Source organism: Balaenoptera musculus, chromosome 1 (genome assembly GCF_009873245.2).
Source record: "Balaenoptera musculus isolate JJ_BM4_2016_0621 chromosome 1, mBalMus1.pri.v3, whole genome shotgun sequence".
NCBI classification, from domain to species: Eukaryota; Metazoa; Chordata; class Mammalia; order Artiodactyla; family Balaenopteridae; genus Balaenoptera; species Balaenoptera musculus.
In genome coordinates, this window is record NC_045785.1 from 43,158,347 (window position 1) to 43,174,036 (window position 15,690).

Here is a 15,690-nt window from a genome sequence, read left to right on the forward strand (position 1 = left end):
AAGATATACAGATTGCCAACAAACACATGAAAGGATGCTCAACATCACTAATCATTAGAGAAATGTAAATCAAAACCACAGCGAGGTGTCACCTCATCTCACACCGGTCAGAATGGCCATCATCAAGCAATCTACAAACAATAAGTGCTGGAGAAGATGTGGAGAAAAGGGAACCCTCTTGCACTGTTGGTGGGAGTGTAAATTGATCTAGCCACTATGGAGAACAGTGTGGAGGTTCCTTAAAAAACTAAAAATAGAACTACCATATGACCCAGCAATCCCACTACTGGGCATATACCCTGAGAAAACCATAATTCAAAAAGACACATGTACCACAATGTTCACTGCAGCACTATTTGCAATAGCCAGGGCATGGAAGCAACCTAAGTGTCCATCAACAGATGAATGGATAAAGAAGTTGTGGCACATGTACACAATGGAATATTACTCAGCCATAAAAAGAAACGAAATTGAGTTATTTGTAGTGAGGTGGATGGACCTAGAGTCTGTCATACAGAGTGAAGTAAGTCAGAAAGAGAAAAACATATACCGTATGCTAACACATATGTATGGAATCTTAAAAAAAAAAAGTCCTGGGGGCTTCCCTGGTGGCGCAGTGGTTGAGAGTCTGCCTGCCAATGCAGGGGACACGGGTTCGAGCCCTGGTCTGGGAGGATCCCACATGCCGCGGAGCGGCTAGGCCCGTGAGCCACAACTACTGAGCTTGCGCGTCTGGAGCCTGTGCTCCACAACAAGAGAGGCCGCGATAGAGGCCCGCGCACCGCGATGAGGAGTGGCCCCCGCTTGCCGCAACTAGAGAAAGCCTTCACACAGAAACGAAGACCCAACACAGCCATAAATAATAATTTAAAAAAAAAAAAAAAAAAAAAGTCCTGGTGAACCTTGTGGCAGGGCAGGAATAAAGATGCAGACGTAGAGAATGGACTTGAGGACATGGGGAGGGGGAAGGGTAAGCTGGGACAAAGTGAGAGAGTAGCATTGACATATATACACTACCAAATGTAAAATAGATAGCTAGTGGGAAGAACCTGCATAGCACAGGGAGATCAGTTCGGTGCTTTGTGTCCACCTAGAGGGGTGGGATAGGGAGGGTGGGAGGGAGATGCAAGAGGGAGGGGATATGGGGATATATGTATACGTATAGCTGATTCACTTTGTTATACAGCAGAAACTAACACACCATTGTAAAGCAATTATACTCCAGTAAAGATGTTTTTAAAAAAATGCTGTGAAAGCTGAATGACAGGCAGTAATCTGAGGTTGGGAAGGGGAAGAATATATTTTTTGCATCCCCTCTAGTAAGCAGCTCAGAGCTTATTTAAGATCCTGGAATGACTTAACCCAAGACTTTTAATTTTAAAAAAGATACGGTCAGTAGCCTGACCCACTAGTATGTGAAAAAGAAGCTTTGGCTAATTGCCAAAACAACATGGTCAAACAGTGCTTTGTTGGGGGGGTCATGTAGTAGGTGTTTTTGTTTTTTATGAGTTTGCTTTTTTGAATGTTGACTCATGACCATGGAATTGGCAGGAAGGATGTGGGAAGAAAATTAGGTATTTTGCTTTGTTTTACTGGCCATTTTTCTTCTCAGCATTTATTCCAGTATAGCAGTGATTGCTAATTTTTAAGTGTATGGGCTTTTTGTTTTTTGTTTTTGCTAGTTTGTACTTTATCTGTAAGTAATGTTACAAGTTTTTTATGCTGTATTTTATTTTGCTTGGAAAGGTGTATCTGAGCAGCTTCAGCATTGCCAAATTTACTCTCTCAAGTCATTTGAGGGTTTGGTAGATAATTTTAAAATAATAATGCTGATGATTTTGCAAGCTAAAACAGTTATAAAATTTTTGAAACGTATTTATAACCTACACAGTTTCTGAATACTTTTTACATAAAGTTTCTGAATTTAAGTAAATAGATACTTTTAAAAATCAGACATCATGAATGTATAAAGTAAAAATTAAAGAGTCCCTGCCTTAAATGCCCCTCTTTCTCAATCGCACTCCCTAGGAATAACATCTGCATCTCATGTGTTTTGTTTCATGTGTTTTATTTCAGGTGTGTGTGTGTGTGAATAAAATAACTTTTCAAAATGTAACTTCTTTATTGTTCATGTCTCTATTTATCTAGAATAAGGTAAGCACTCAACCAGTATTACTTGACTTGAATTCTGGTGTTTATTTTACTTTTGTAATTTGCTTTCTACATTCAGAGGCTGTAAACTCATATTTCATTTTAGATTTTTTTTTGAGTAATTTGCTGCATTCTGAAATCTCGAGGCAATCCTGTATGCCTTCCAGACTTTTATATCTCTGAAATGCTAGTTACAACCTTTATAGAGAGAGAGAACATATAATTTATTGTCCAAACTGGGGCACTTTGAGAGTGAAGGAGGCTGCTAATAATTTTGTTGATACAACAGACATAACTAGGGATATCCCAGACAAACTAGGGTAATGGTCACGCGGTTTACAAACTTCACGTTTTTGTTTGTTTTATTTACTTTTGGCAATAACTTTTCGTATGACTTTAATATTTTTTTCTTTTTATTTATTTATTTATTATATATTTATTTTTGGCCACGTTGGGTCTTCGTTGCTGCACATGGGGCTTTCTCTAGTTGTGGTGAGCGGGGGCTACTTTGTCACAGTGCGTGGGCTTCTCATTGTGGTGGCTTCTCGTTGTGGAGCGTGGGCTCTAGGCGCGCTGGCTTCAGTAGTTGTGGCACGTGGGCTCAGTAGTGTGGCTCACGGGCTCTAGAGCGCCGGCTTAGTAGTTGTGATGCACGGGCTTAGTTGCTCTGCGGCAGGTGGTATCCTCCCAGACCAGGGCTCGAACCCCTGTCCCCTGCCTTGGCAGGTGGATTCTTAACCACTGCACCACCAGGGAAGCTCCATATGACTTTACTGAATAAATTGGGAGAGTCATTTGGAAAAACAAGCTGTCAGTGATTTAAATAGAGGAAAACGGTACAAATCCCAAACCTTTCTTGTGCAGTTGTTTGAGTAGCCAAATCACTTTATGGAATCAGTATTAGTGTTTTGTTCTGTAAGTCAAAAGGTTACCTAACTGTCAGTATTAGATGAAGAGAGATCATGAAGAGTAAGCAGTTGTGCTAAGAGTTATAATAAAGCTAAGGAATTTTGGCACTGGTGTCTGTACCTGATTCCTGTTTGACAAAGCAGCTGTTTTCTGTCCCAAGTATATGAGCAATTCAGATTTGTTTTGTGTTGTTTTTTTTTTTAAGAGAAGCTATTTTCTTTGTAAATTTAAAGATAAAAACAATATTATTTTTCAAAGAACTAACGGATTTTCAAAAATCAGATTATTTTATGGAAAAAGGGGGCTTTCTTTATATTGTTTGACTCTTTGGTACCAAGGTAATAATTGAGTACAGTTTACCTTTTATGGTTCAGGCATAATACCTGATACTTTTCTGAACATCTTATAGGGAATTTTGTTTTTGATCTGTTTTGCAAGACTGTATTTTATCACTTGTTTGTCTGTTCCTCACACCTTTTTTATTACTATTTATTTTCTTGAGTTCATCAGCTTACTGTTTGTATTCCTTTTTTAAAGGAATGTTAAATACAGTCTAACTTAACGCTTGTATCCTTTTCTTGATTATACTTCTCTATTAAAATTGCGTATGTTTTGTGTATTACCTAGTTGTTAATTCATTCTGTTTTTAATCCATCAAATATTCATTGAGGACCTTTTCTGTATGTTAGGCACTAGTTTAGGGCCTTGGATACAGTGGTGAATCCTGGTTATTTTCAATTCCACATTGTGGAGAGGAAATAGAACACCCACTACTGTGTTACTTTATGCATATTCTTTCATTTCATCTATCCAACAACTTTGAGTGGTTTATTATTGTGTCCATCCCTGGATAAGGAAAAGGAGGTAGAGAAAGTAACTTGGCCAGATCATGTAGGTAATTGGTTAGGGACTTGCAGATTCAGGATTTAAACTTAGATCAGTCTGACCTTAAAGCTGGTGTTCATTTTTGGTATACCAGGCTCCTTCAGGCATTTTTTAGACTAAATTTTCGTCTCTTATGCCATGAATTCTTTTCAAATATCATTGTGATTTAATAGAGAAGTGTAATGGATTTGAAATCAAAGGGCTGGGTTGAAATCTCAATTTTAAAAAAACCCAGCTGGATGATTTGGGAAAGCACTTATGAAATAGGGTTAATATCTATCTAACTTACTATGTATGTTATAATAATGAAATAAGAAATAATATAAAGTATCTAGCAGAGGACCTAATACTCTGGGAAAAAAATTACTATACTGTGCATCCGTGGTGAATCCATGGTGTTAGAACTGTTCATTTAGAACTGTGGAAAAAGGCCTTACCTTTTTTGGCATTCTTGGGGTACCTAAGCAGTTGTTGATAAGATAACTATAGCTACCATTTTGATAATAGAGACCCTATTTTGGAGCCTTAGATTATCAGGACATTGACTTAGATGGAAAATACCTTCCTGAAGTTACATCGGAGTAAAGAGTTTAATAATAGCCTCAATTTTATGGACGTTTTTGAATTGATAATCTTTACTCCAAATGAATTGGTAGTTGAGTGTTCTTTAGCGTTAAAAATAGGGGAAATTCTTACTCTCAGAACTTCTCTATATCTCTAAATTCTGTTTTCCTTTAGCTGAAGTGAGTAAACCTCGGAGACAGCAGATTATAAACGTTTCCAAATTTTCAGTAATCCAAGGAAATCACATGTTAGTATACCCCACATAAAATCATGGTCTTACTAATATTTTTGGTTTCTTTAATATACTTTTTTCATCATTAAAGCAACTTTTGAGTCATTTGGTAAGGAGACAAAATGGTGTCATTTCTCAAAAAACTTAATTTGCTAAAAAATTTCTAAGGAACAGAAAAGCCATTAAGTTTGGCATAATGTTTATTTATCTGTTTATTTTTCAACTTGCCACTTGCTGCTCATGTACCTACTTTTCCTCTGTATAGCTACAGATGTTTCTCTTATAATTCCTTTAATTAATTATTGATGTCAGACGCACAGCATAGTAACTTTCTATTCTCTCTTTTCCTTACCTTTATGGAAGATCAGTACCACACTTGCTTTTTTCCAGTCTTCTGGTATCTCTCCAGTTCTTGAATTTTCAAAAATAATTGTAAGTGATTCAATTGTAAGTATGCCCTATACTTCTTTCATTGGATGAAAGCATATCTGTGATGCATGTCATCTCAAATTGCTAATTGTGAACATAAACTTTCCAAATACTCTTATATTTAATCAAAACAACATTTCTGCAGAGTTTTTATTATTTATAGGGTGTGTATTTTGCTAATTTTAAAAAATCATCTACTTTTGTCTGGATTTATGCCATTTATTTTTCATTAGGAGTCTTGTTTTCTTTGGTGTTTTTCCTTTGTTAAATTTTTAAGCTGTTATTCCCTTTTACAGTTCTACTACTGATAACTTATTTTGTTTTCTTGTTCTGAACTTTTCTATGAGACTTATGTGGAATAATTTCTGTATTTCTCTCTTCACAATGTATTTTTATTATATACTATTTTGTCCTGTATAGGAGAAAGCACTGAGTGTAGGGTACTTAGTCCTTTAAGTTTTTCCTGTGAAATAAGATTTGATATGAAAATAATTACTCATTTGTGAATTTCTTTTTACAGTGTTATTCAGCCATAGCCCTTCCTGTTCTGCATTTTTCTTCTCAGTTCCTTAAATTACTCATAACTTTCTTATTTCCTGATTCTGACCTCAAGAAGACCTTAAACCACCTTTTCCCACCTTACCTCCACTATTCATTACTCTTCCTCTGTCAGCAGGAATTACTTTAAAAGCTTTTACTCCTTGCCTCAAAAATTGCCTCTTGTACTGTTTTACTAAGAGTGTCTCTCCCAAGTAGCTACATATGAAGTATAATTCATATGTACTTCAGAAAGTATTAAAGACATCCCTTTTAATACTCTTCTTTTTAATGGCGGTAAAGTATTCAGTTATGTGTATGTATAAAGTATAAATAGTGTTTAATGTCCCGATTAAAGTATTGATAGAAATTCATTTAATTTTGCTGACATCTGTTAGCTTTGAAGTACCTTCTGAGAAAAGTGATGCTGTTCAACGTAAGTATTAGAAAGATAGTAGGAAGTACTTACATACAGTTTTGAGGCAGTTTAATATTCTTCTATCATTCTAGATATTATTTTTGAAATTCCCCTTAAATTGGGCCAGATGTCTGTCTCTATATATATGTATACATATATATATTTAATCTGGATACATAGGTCTTGATTGATACAGAATTATGTGTTACTCTTGACTTCATATACATACTTTAGCTTTCTTTAGCAAATTACTCTTGCAAACTGAGACTTTTGTTTTTTAGCATACTCACCACATAAGTGGGGTTTTTTTCTTTACATTTCTAATTTTATGGTTTAATTTCTATTGAGTTTCTTCTAGTTTAACTTTTTTTACATCACAGACCATTTTGTCTCTATTTCTCTATAATAGTGATGTTTAATTTAAACTTTAAATGAATTCATACAGAAATCATCAAGTTAGAACTATGGATCATCAATATAGTAAACAAGGGAGCGGCAACCTCTTTGGTCCCGATTGCCAAAACTGCAACATAACCACTTCAGTTGCTACTGCAGGACAAAAGAGAAGGAAAGAAAGGGAGTGAGGGAGTAGAAAAATAGAAGGAGAAAGAGAACAGAAAGGCAGGGGAAATATAGGGAGACGTGGTCATGGAGAAGAGTGGTATCATGGCATAAGCAGTTGCCAGAAGCTACAATCAGTGCAACACACATTCACTCAACAATGAGCTAGCCTGGAGTCGAGGTGCGGGGGTATAGTGCTGAATGAATGGCAGTTCCTGCCCTCGTGGAATTTATAATCCTTCAGAGAAGTCAATCAATTAAATATTTAATTATGATAAAATGTGATAAGTGTTAGATAAAAAGGCAAGTACAGAGTAGTAGAATGTACATCTGCTTGACTCCCTACCAGCTTATTCTCAAGAGCTAAGTGTCACCCTAAGAAGTATGAAGTCACACTGTTTTAAAGGGTCTGCCTGTTCTGAGTTCTTTTCAAAGGAAGACAAACCACTCAACATGGTAGAGGACTATATTCTATTTTTATGACCTGGTTTGAAACAAAATTCCATTAAAAAGGATATGAATAAGTATAGTGCCTTATATCTTAAATGTTTAATGGAAAGAGGAATAGTTATGACTTTAAAGGGATTTTGTGAAATAGTTTATGTTAGGAGGTACTGAGTTCCTTTTCTCTTGAGATACTCAGGCAAAGGCTAGATGACTTTCAAGGACATTATAAAAGTAACTTATATGAGTGAGTGGGAGGCTGGACTAGGTGGCCTTGATTCTGTGTACTGAGTCACAATATGTAGTGAAAACTTATATTTTCTTCTAGTGTATTATTCTTATAAGACTTGAGAAAACAGTTTAATTACTGTCAGTTGCTTGTCCACGGTAATAATAAATGCGTACATGTTATTTTATTGATTTAAGATGGGGAAACTATATATGTAGATTTTATTTTAAAGTATACCAAAGATTTATGGATTACTGTGCAAGGGAGTTTTAGGCCAGTTCTGGGACTTTAAGCTAATAACTGTTGTTACAAACCTCCCATTATACATTACATAAAGAAAAATGGATTGTTGAGTAGTAGATCTTTGACTTGGATGTTACCATGTGTGGTGTTTTAAGGGTAAAGTACCATTGTAGAAGATGATATCTAGGGGGAGGCAGGTCTGACAAAAGAACCAAGGTGAGGTTCACATGATTATAGCAACATCAAAGAGTTGTTTTTTAAGACTTAATTTAGACTTAATTTCAGATCTCAGTAATATAAATCTAATTTTTTCCATTTATTTATTGGGGGATTTTTAATCAGATATAGTGACTTGTTCAGAAGGATATATTAATTAGATTTCTATAGTGGTAGCTCTAAATGGATTCAGAAGAGGGAAAATTCTTGAAGATCACTTTTTCTCATTTAGATCCTTCACCTTTATACTCATTTATGAATATGCCATTGACCTTTTTAGTATTTAGCAAGAACAATGTATTTAGCTGATTTTAACTGGGTTTTATAGTTAAATTATTGATAATTATGTTATATTGCCCTGTGAAACAAAACAAAACGAAAATCCAAGCAGTCCTTCCAATTTTCCTGTGGTACAGTAACATTGAAAAGAAATCACTCCCTACTTTCTTAGTACAGTACTGTGGTATCTCTGGAATGTGATGGATTTATCCTTTCTTTTCCATGTCTTTTATTATCATACTGTACATAGTAAATGTTTCTAAAAGGATGTCTTTGGGGTTATCTTTAAGAATGAAGATGTTTAACTACAATTTTATAAATATATCTGGAGTTTACATATACTGCTTATTATGATTTTTCTTTCTTAAACTTTGTTTTTACATGATGTCTCTCATTGAAAAGGGGATTTTCAATACTCATTTCAAGCAGTTTCTCAACATGTATGTAAAAAAAAAAGGCAGTTTTTTGCCTTTGAATTTGAAAAAGAAAATGCATTACAAGATTAATTGTGGACTTAGGTTTTTAATGCTTTGATTAAGAATTTGAATTTTAGTTTGGGAAGAACAGCAATAGTATTAGTAGTAATTGACAGTGTTAGTAATTATAGTCTTTAGTAGAGGTCGTAGCTGCCACACTAATAATAGTAGGAGGAGGATGCCTGTATTTGGCAGGTAAGAAAATAGTTTAGAGAGACGCAATATCTTGTTAGTGGCTGAGCTGCAGTTAGAAACCAGGTTGGCCAACCCATTGTTTTTTCCATAATGCTATACTGTCTCAATCTGATGTTTGAGATCATGGCTGTGAAAGTGCTTTAATAATGATAAAGTGTTAGGCAAAGATGAGGTGTTGGTTTAATATAAAATGAACTCTGGCCTCAGTTGACTAAAATGGGGAATGTGAAATGATCAGCACGTTTTGGCAAAAGGCAGGAGAGATAAAACAATTGAAAGTCAAGTATGGTATGTTGAAGCACTGTATTTCACCCATTTAGTACAGAGTTTTGTGGTTGGGTTGTGATTGTGACATTAGTGGTTCCCGACCCTTATTTCCCTGTTTAACTCCATGACTTCTGGGCATGCAGATATGGCAAGATGGTAGCCTTGTTCAATCTCAGACTATTTTGTCTTTTATACTCAAGATTGATATATTTTTCAGATAAAGATGATTAAGAACTAAAAGCTTTCTTTGGAATAAAGTTAAAACATAGGAATCCCGTGCTCTTGGAACTTAAAATTTTTAGCGTACAAAAAGTAGGACATGCAAATGCTGGACTGTTAAACTGAGAAATAAGTGGGCCCTCTAAATAAATAAACATTTACGAGGTGTCCAGAGTGTAGTGTTCATGCCAAGGGTGAAAATGAGTAGGGAACTTAAGACAGAAGTGTTGTCACTTTCACTTAGGGAGGACGCTCTTAGATGAGGTGAGAATTTTGAGTTTTCTTCTTTTTTTTTTTAAATAAGGGAAGAGGAGGAAAACATCAGAGCTAATGGGGTAGTTTAGGGAATAGGAGAACTAAATAGTGGGAATATGAATTTGAGATTAAGGGACTGGAGGATTGAACTGAACAAAAAGTAGGGGGGAAATAGGAGGTAATCTAGGTTGTTTTGTATATGTTCCTTTAGCTAAATTACTGTTGCTTTGGAGCCCATTATGGGGCTTTTGGGAGAGAAGACAATGATTCTGAAAAAGCAGGGTAAATTCTAATTTGAACAGCAGCACATGTAATTGATGAACAGGGAACAGTGCTAGAAGTTCTTGAAGGAGATTGATGTACCACTATTCTTAGAGAATTTAGATAATTTAAATAGACCTATTATTTATGTAAAAGTTCTATTTTTAATTTAGAAAAATGAGATGTCATGTATGAAGGGTGAAGTATCTTTTGTACTATTAGACATTGCTGGGATTTATTGCAATTTTTTTCCCTCTAGGGTTTGGATTCAGGATTTGTTCCTAGTGTCCAAGACTTTGATAAGAAACTTACAGAGGCTGATGCTTACCTACAAATCTTGATAGAACAGTTAAAGGTATGGCATTCGATTATATATTGAATTTATATAAAGTAGTAAATGTTACTGAGCTGGATTTTGAGTAAAAATAGTTACTTGATGTTACTTTACAACCCTTACTGGTTTTTCAGTAGTTTTTAAAGCTAACCTAAACATAATCAGAAGAAAATAAGACAAGATTAGATTCATATTTTGTTTAAAAGTTGTGTGAAACTGGTAAATTTTAAGTGGCTCGATTTCTAAGGCCATTTTTCATTTTGGGGGAGTTGGGGGATTGGGAGAGTTTACTTCTCTACTTCCTTTATCATTATTAAAATTGTCTCCTTCAACTCCCACTTTAAAATTAATTACAAGCAAAGCTCCTGGAAAGAGCAAGGAATGTTGATAAACTTGGATGACAAGGCAGAAAAAACTTAGGTTTGAACTGATATTTTAAGTTCTTAAAGTCATATGTTTTCTTTTGCTTGTAATTCTACCAGAGTAATTGATCTTGACTGTTTAAAATAGTTCAATAGAATCTGACTTGATAACAATGCCTTGAAAAAATGTGTGTTATCTTGTATTTTAGTAAACATTAATTATACATTTAATGCATGTATAAACCATCCCTGGCAGAAATATGTTTGTTTTTCTTTGCTTAGTAAATGTGTACTATGTAGTACAGGCTTGACGCTATAATCATTTTTTTCTTAATCCTGTAGCTTTTTGATGACAAACTTCAAAACTGCAAAGATGATGAACAGAGAAAGGTAACTTCTATAATCATGATTTTGACTTTAAAATTTTTGAAACCAAGAGCCTTTTGGAGAAGTAATAGAAGGACCTCGGTGTTTTGACTACTATAATAGTACTGTTGACCTATTATGATAGTATGTCATATAGATTTCAAGTGGAGTTTTCTGGTGAATTTCTGGTATGGTTTCATAATTGAACAAAAGAGTAACACAGAAAATTTTATTATGATACCCTTTTTGTAAGTACCACCTTTAGGAATAAGTTCTTTCTCTTCAAGTATCATATGTTGAAGATTGAAAGTTATTAAATTTACATGTGGTCACTTCAGATATTAATAAAGCAACCAGCAAAATTTTCAAAATAAACCAGAAGCCACACATGAGGGAACAAAATGAATGTTGCTTTAATTATAGTTCCTCCCTTTGGGTTTCTGACAACTACTTTGTAGTTTGAATATTGTTTTCTTTTTTTCAATTAACATTTTTCTTCTCCTTGACTAGATTTCCTGATGCAGCATCATTTATTTTTTTGCATTTCTGTTAACCATAGCCTTGCATTTGTCTTTTACACTTGGTAATAGTAGTAACTCATGTTTAGCTCACCTTCTTAGTTTTGGAATTTAGTCTCATGTCATTTTTTAAACAACTTTGCAAAATTTAAGGTGATTCTAAAATAAGCATTTTAAAATCACATAGTGAATCCTATGGAAAAAACAAAAATTGTTTTCAGGTAAGGGATAAGAATGTTTTATATTAGTCTTACAAATCTTGAATTGAATCACATGAATTTTATTTGAGGATATAATCCATAAAATGTCTGAATTTTTTATTTAAATGTTTGATTTAAATTAAAAAGTTTAACCAAAAGCACTCCCCAACCTGCCTGAACTGATTTAGAGTAATGAGTACATTTTGGTAAAATTCTTTAAATGACTAACCAGTAAAAAACAACGATACCTCTTTGTGTTTCTGATAATTTCTGTTTAAATTTATTATTTTTCACAGAAAATTGAAACTCTCAAAGAGACAACAAATGTAAGTTATATGTTTGATAAACTCTGGCTTTGCATTAGAAAGTGCCTTAAAATGTTTCTATTTTAAGTTGCTACTATTAATAAGAGCAATTGAGTTTTTAATTTTTATGAATTTTTACAAAGGTGTTTAAGAATTGTATTATCTCCTATCTTAAAGGACTTTAAGTGAATAGAATAATCCCTTTAATTGAATTGACTTCGTGTGCCATTTTATCTGTTTCTGGTCTTGTCTGTTTGAGACCCTTGGATAAAAGGTTTCATCCATGCACAATGTATATTCTCTTTTTTATAATTAAATATATAGTGATTTGAGTTTTCTGATGTACTGGCCTTCTGACATTATATAATGGGTTTCTAATAAGATTTGTATTTTGATAAAAGCATTTTAAAAACAGACATGGTAGTATTCCAGGTTCACCAATATTTTGATAGGATCCTTTACTCTCCATAATTCCATGAAAGTCTTGAATAGACGTTTTAGGAATTTACATTGGGATTGCCTGCTGATGATCTAAGAATTTGGAAGTTAATCAAATTCGCATCACTTTATGTTTGAACTGTTGAAAGACCCTTTAGATGTTATTCAGTATAAATTAACAATTTTTTGGTATTTCCAAACAATTCATAGAATTGCTAATGATAATTTCATTTGACACTATCAGCATGTTAGAACCCACTGGAAATCCAGAGAGGGTATTTTTTATGTAGAATAGACTTAAACCCTGTATATTTGAACTGACTTTTATATTTTAAGTTTTAGCATTGTATGGCCATTTGGGGGAAGATCCTAAAATTAGTGTTTTGTTTTTATAGAGCATGGTAGAATCAATTAAACACTGCATTGTGTTGCTGCAGATCGCTAAAGTAAGTAAATTTTATTTTTGATTACTTTCATTTAATGGGATTTTAATATATGGCATTTTCCTCTAATAGCCAAAATACTCAGTTCTGAAATATATTACCTTTCTACAGTAAATTTAAGTTATAGTTTGGCGTTACTGGTACTATTGAAAAACCATTGTGTTTGGATGTTACCTTGCCAGCCTGTGCTTGTTTTTGATAAGGTCATTTGTGATGGTGGCTGGGAAGGAGGGGAGCACATTTGAATGACTCACCCTTTCCATTGTCACTGCTTGAAATAGGGACATATTTTGCAAAACCTTTCACAAAAAAGTTTTTCTTAGGAAAAAAGGAATTTAAACTTTAGCAGAGTTGTTTTTTTCATCCATAATGAAGAGTACAATAGAGGTGTGGTTTTTTAAATTGTTTTTTACATATTTTTTCTAGTACTGAACTGTTGGGTTGGCCAAAAGTTTCGTTCATTTTTTTCCGTAAGATGGCTCTAGTAGCACTTACTTGTCTTTAACTTCATTCAAAACAATTTTGTTAGATTGATGAAACAACTGTCATATTAGCGTGCATTTAAAAAAAGACTCATCAAAATTGGTGCATTTTTGTGTCGCCATTTTAATATTAAAGATGGAAGAAAAAAAGCAACATTTTCACCATACTGTGCTTTATTATTTCAAGAAAGGTAAAAACACTGCCAAAATGCAAAAAAATATCTGTGCAGTGTATGGAGAAGGTGCTGTGACTGATCAAACATGTGTGTCAAAAGTGGTTTGCAAAGTTTCGTGCTAGAGATTTCTTGCTGGATGATGCTCCACAGTCGGGTAGACCAGTTGAAGTTGATAGCGATCAAATCGAGACATTAATTGAGAACACTCAATGTTATACCACGTGGGAGAAAGCCGACATACTCAAAATGTCCAAATCAAGCAGTGAAAATCACTTGCACCAGCTTGGTTATGTTAATCGCGTTGACATTTGGGTTCCACATAAGTTAAGCGAAGAAAACCTTCTTGACCATATTTCCGCATGCGATTCTCTACTTAAACGTAATGAAAACGTTCTGTTTTTAAAACAAATTGTGACCGGCGATGAAAAGTGGATACTGTACAATAATGTACAGAGATCATGGCGCAAGCGAAATGAACTACCACCAAACACACCAAAGGCCAGTCTTCATCCAGAGAAGATGATATTGTGTATATGGTGGGATTGGAAGGGAGTCCTCTATTATGAGCTCCTTCCGGAAAACCAAACGATTCATTCCAACAAGTACTGCTCCCAGTTAGACCAACTGAAAGCAGCACTTGATGAAAAGTGTCCAGAATTAGTCAACAGAAAACACATAATCTTCCATCAGGATAACACAAGACTGCATGTTGTTTCTTTGATGACCAGGCAAAAACTGTTACAGCTTGGCTGGGAAGTTCTGATTGATCCGCCATATTCACCAGACATTGCACCTGCGGATTTCCATTTATTTCGGTCTTTCCAAAATTCTCTTAATGGAAAAAATTTCAATTCCCTGGAAGACTGTAAAAGGCACCTGGAACAGTTCTTTGCTCAAAAAGATAAAAAGTTTTGGGAAGATGGAATTACGCAGTTGCCTGAAAAATGGCAGAAGGTAGTGGAAAAAAACGGTGAATATGTTGTTCAATAAAGTTCTTGGTGAAAATGAAAAATGTCTTTTATATTTACTTAAAAACCAAAGGCACTTTTTGACCAACCCAATACATTAATAAACCACTGCTTTAATTACTGTTCCTTATTCATGGAATAAAAACATATTTTGGATTATTGTGGTTGGTTAACAATTTCATGGATATTGCCTGCTTTTCTGAAAAATTTTGGTGTGTTCAACCTAAATATGTACTTGATTGCATGACATTTTGAGAAACAAGAATTTAGTGTTTGAAAATAAGTATTAAAAAAAATTTTTTTCCATTGACTGTACCTCTGTATTTCTAGCCAGTGGCTAGAAGCAGGTGGGCAGCCAATTCAGCAACCAGTTTTGGAAATGATGTTTGAGTTTTTAATTATTTGGCCTATTTTACTTATTCAGTTGCATATATTTGTTTGCCTAATAATGGACACTATTTTCCTAGCATTGTTAATGACACAATAGTATAGAAAAATGCATTTGTGCTTAGATAGTATGGATATTCAGCTTGTAAGTTTAGGGGTGAGGGGAAGTATCATTTTCTTTTGAGGCCAGATTCAGTATTAAAGTGTCAGAACTTAGGGCTTGTGTTCATTTTCTAGGTATTTTTGACCACTCTGCCTGATTTCCTATGTATGTGTCTAAATTCTTCCATCTATTTTTGTGAATCAGAATACATTCTAAAGCTTAAGAAGGGAGTATAGGGTTGGAGGCACAAAAGGGGTAAGGTTTTCTTTATTGTGAAATTACATGGGTGGGTTGGGGCCACCTACAGTTACCCAGAAGCTTATATACAGATAACCAGTAAACTACATTAAGCCCAGTGTGAGTAGATAGGTATTTTAGGGATTCAACAGTGCCTTCTCTAGAAGATTGAGGAAGTAGAAGAGCTGATAGTGTTTAGGCCAATTTGGATCATCTCTACAAATCAGTCAGGTCTTTAGATAGTTGTAAAACAGGGCAGCCTAGCCTCTTTCAGTAGCTCACCATTTAGCCACCCAACAAGAACATTTTTGATGTTCTGTCTTTGGAATGAGTTACAATTCAAGTTACTAAAACTTCTTTCTAGAAATTTCTACAGTTAAGTCAGTACCTGCTACCTGTCTGTTTTAGCCCAGCTTAATAGACCTGCATTTCAAGGTCCTTCAGAATGGATAACATGGATCAAGTAAATGGAGTTTGGCTTTTTAATTTTTTCCAGAAGGAATTTCATCGTTAAGGCTTTTTATATACAGATACATCCCTCAAATTATATATATGTACCCTGTATGAACTCTTTGTGTATTTTTAAACAATTTAAGTGTAA

At 34.4% G+C, this 15,690-nt stretch overlaps 1 protein-coding gene across 7 annotated transcripts in view; it reads left to right on the forward strand.

Annotated features, from left to right (window-relative positions):
- The window catches only part of OSBPL9 (oxysterol binding protein like 9), a 169,057-nt gene that overhangs the window by 110,475 nt on the left and 42,892 nt on the right, over nucleotides 1–15,690 (forward strand). For 5 of the 7 annotated variants that reach the window (XM_036832033.1, XM_036832039.1, XM_036832046.1 and 2 more), the window contains 4 exons: nucleotides 10,030–10,125; nucleotides 10,809–10,856; nucleotides 11,847–11,876; nucleotides 12,689–12,739. In XM_036832033.1, coding sequence (XP_036687928.1) covers nucleotides 10,030–10,125; nucleotides 10,809–10,856; nucleotides 11,847–11,876; nucleotides 12,689–12,739 — 225 coding nt within the window. Of the gene's footprint in view, nucleotides 1–5,104; nucleotides 5,174–10,029; nucleotides 10,126–10,808; nucleotides 10,857–11,846; nucleotides 11,877–12,688; nucleotides 12,740–15,690 lie in introns of all 7 variants that reach the window. The other 2 variants (XM_036832018.1, XM_036832028.1) reach the window with 1 other exon arrangement.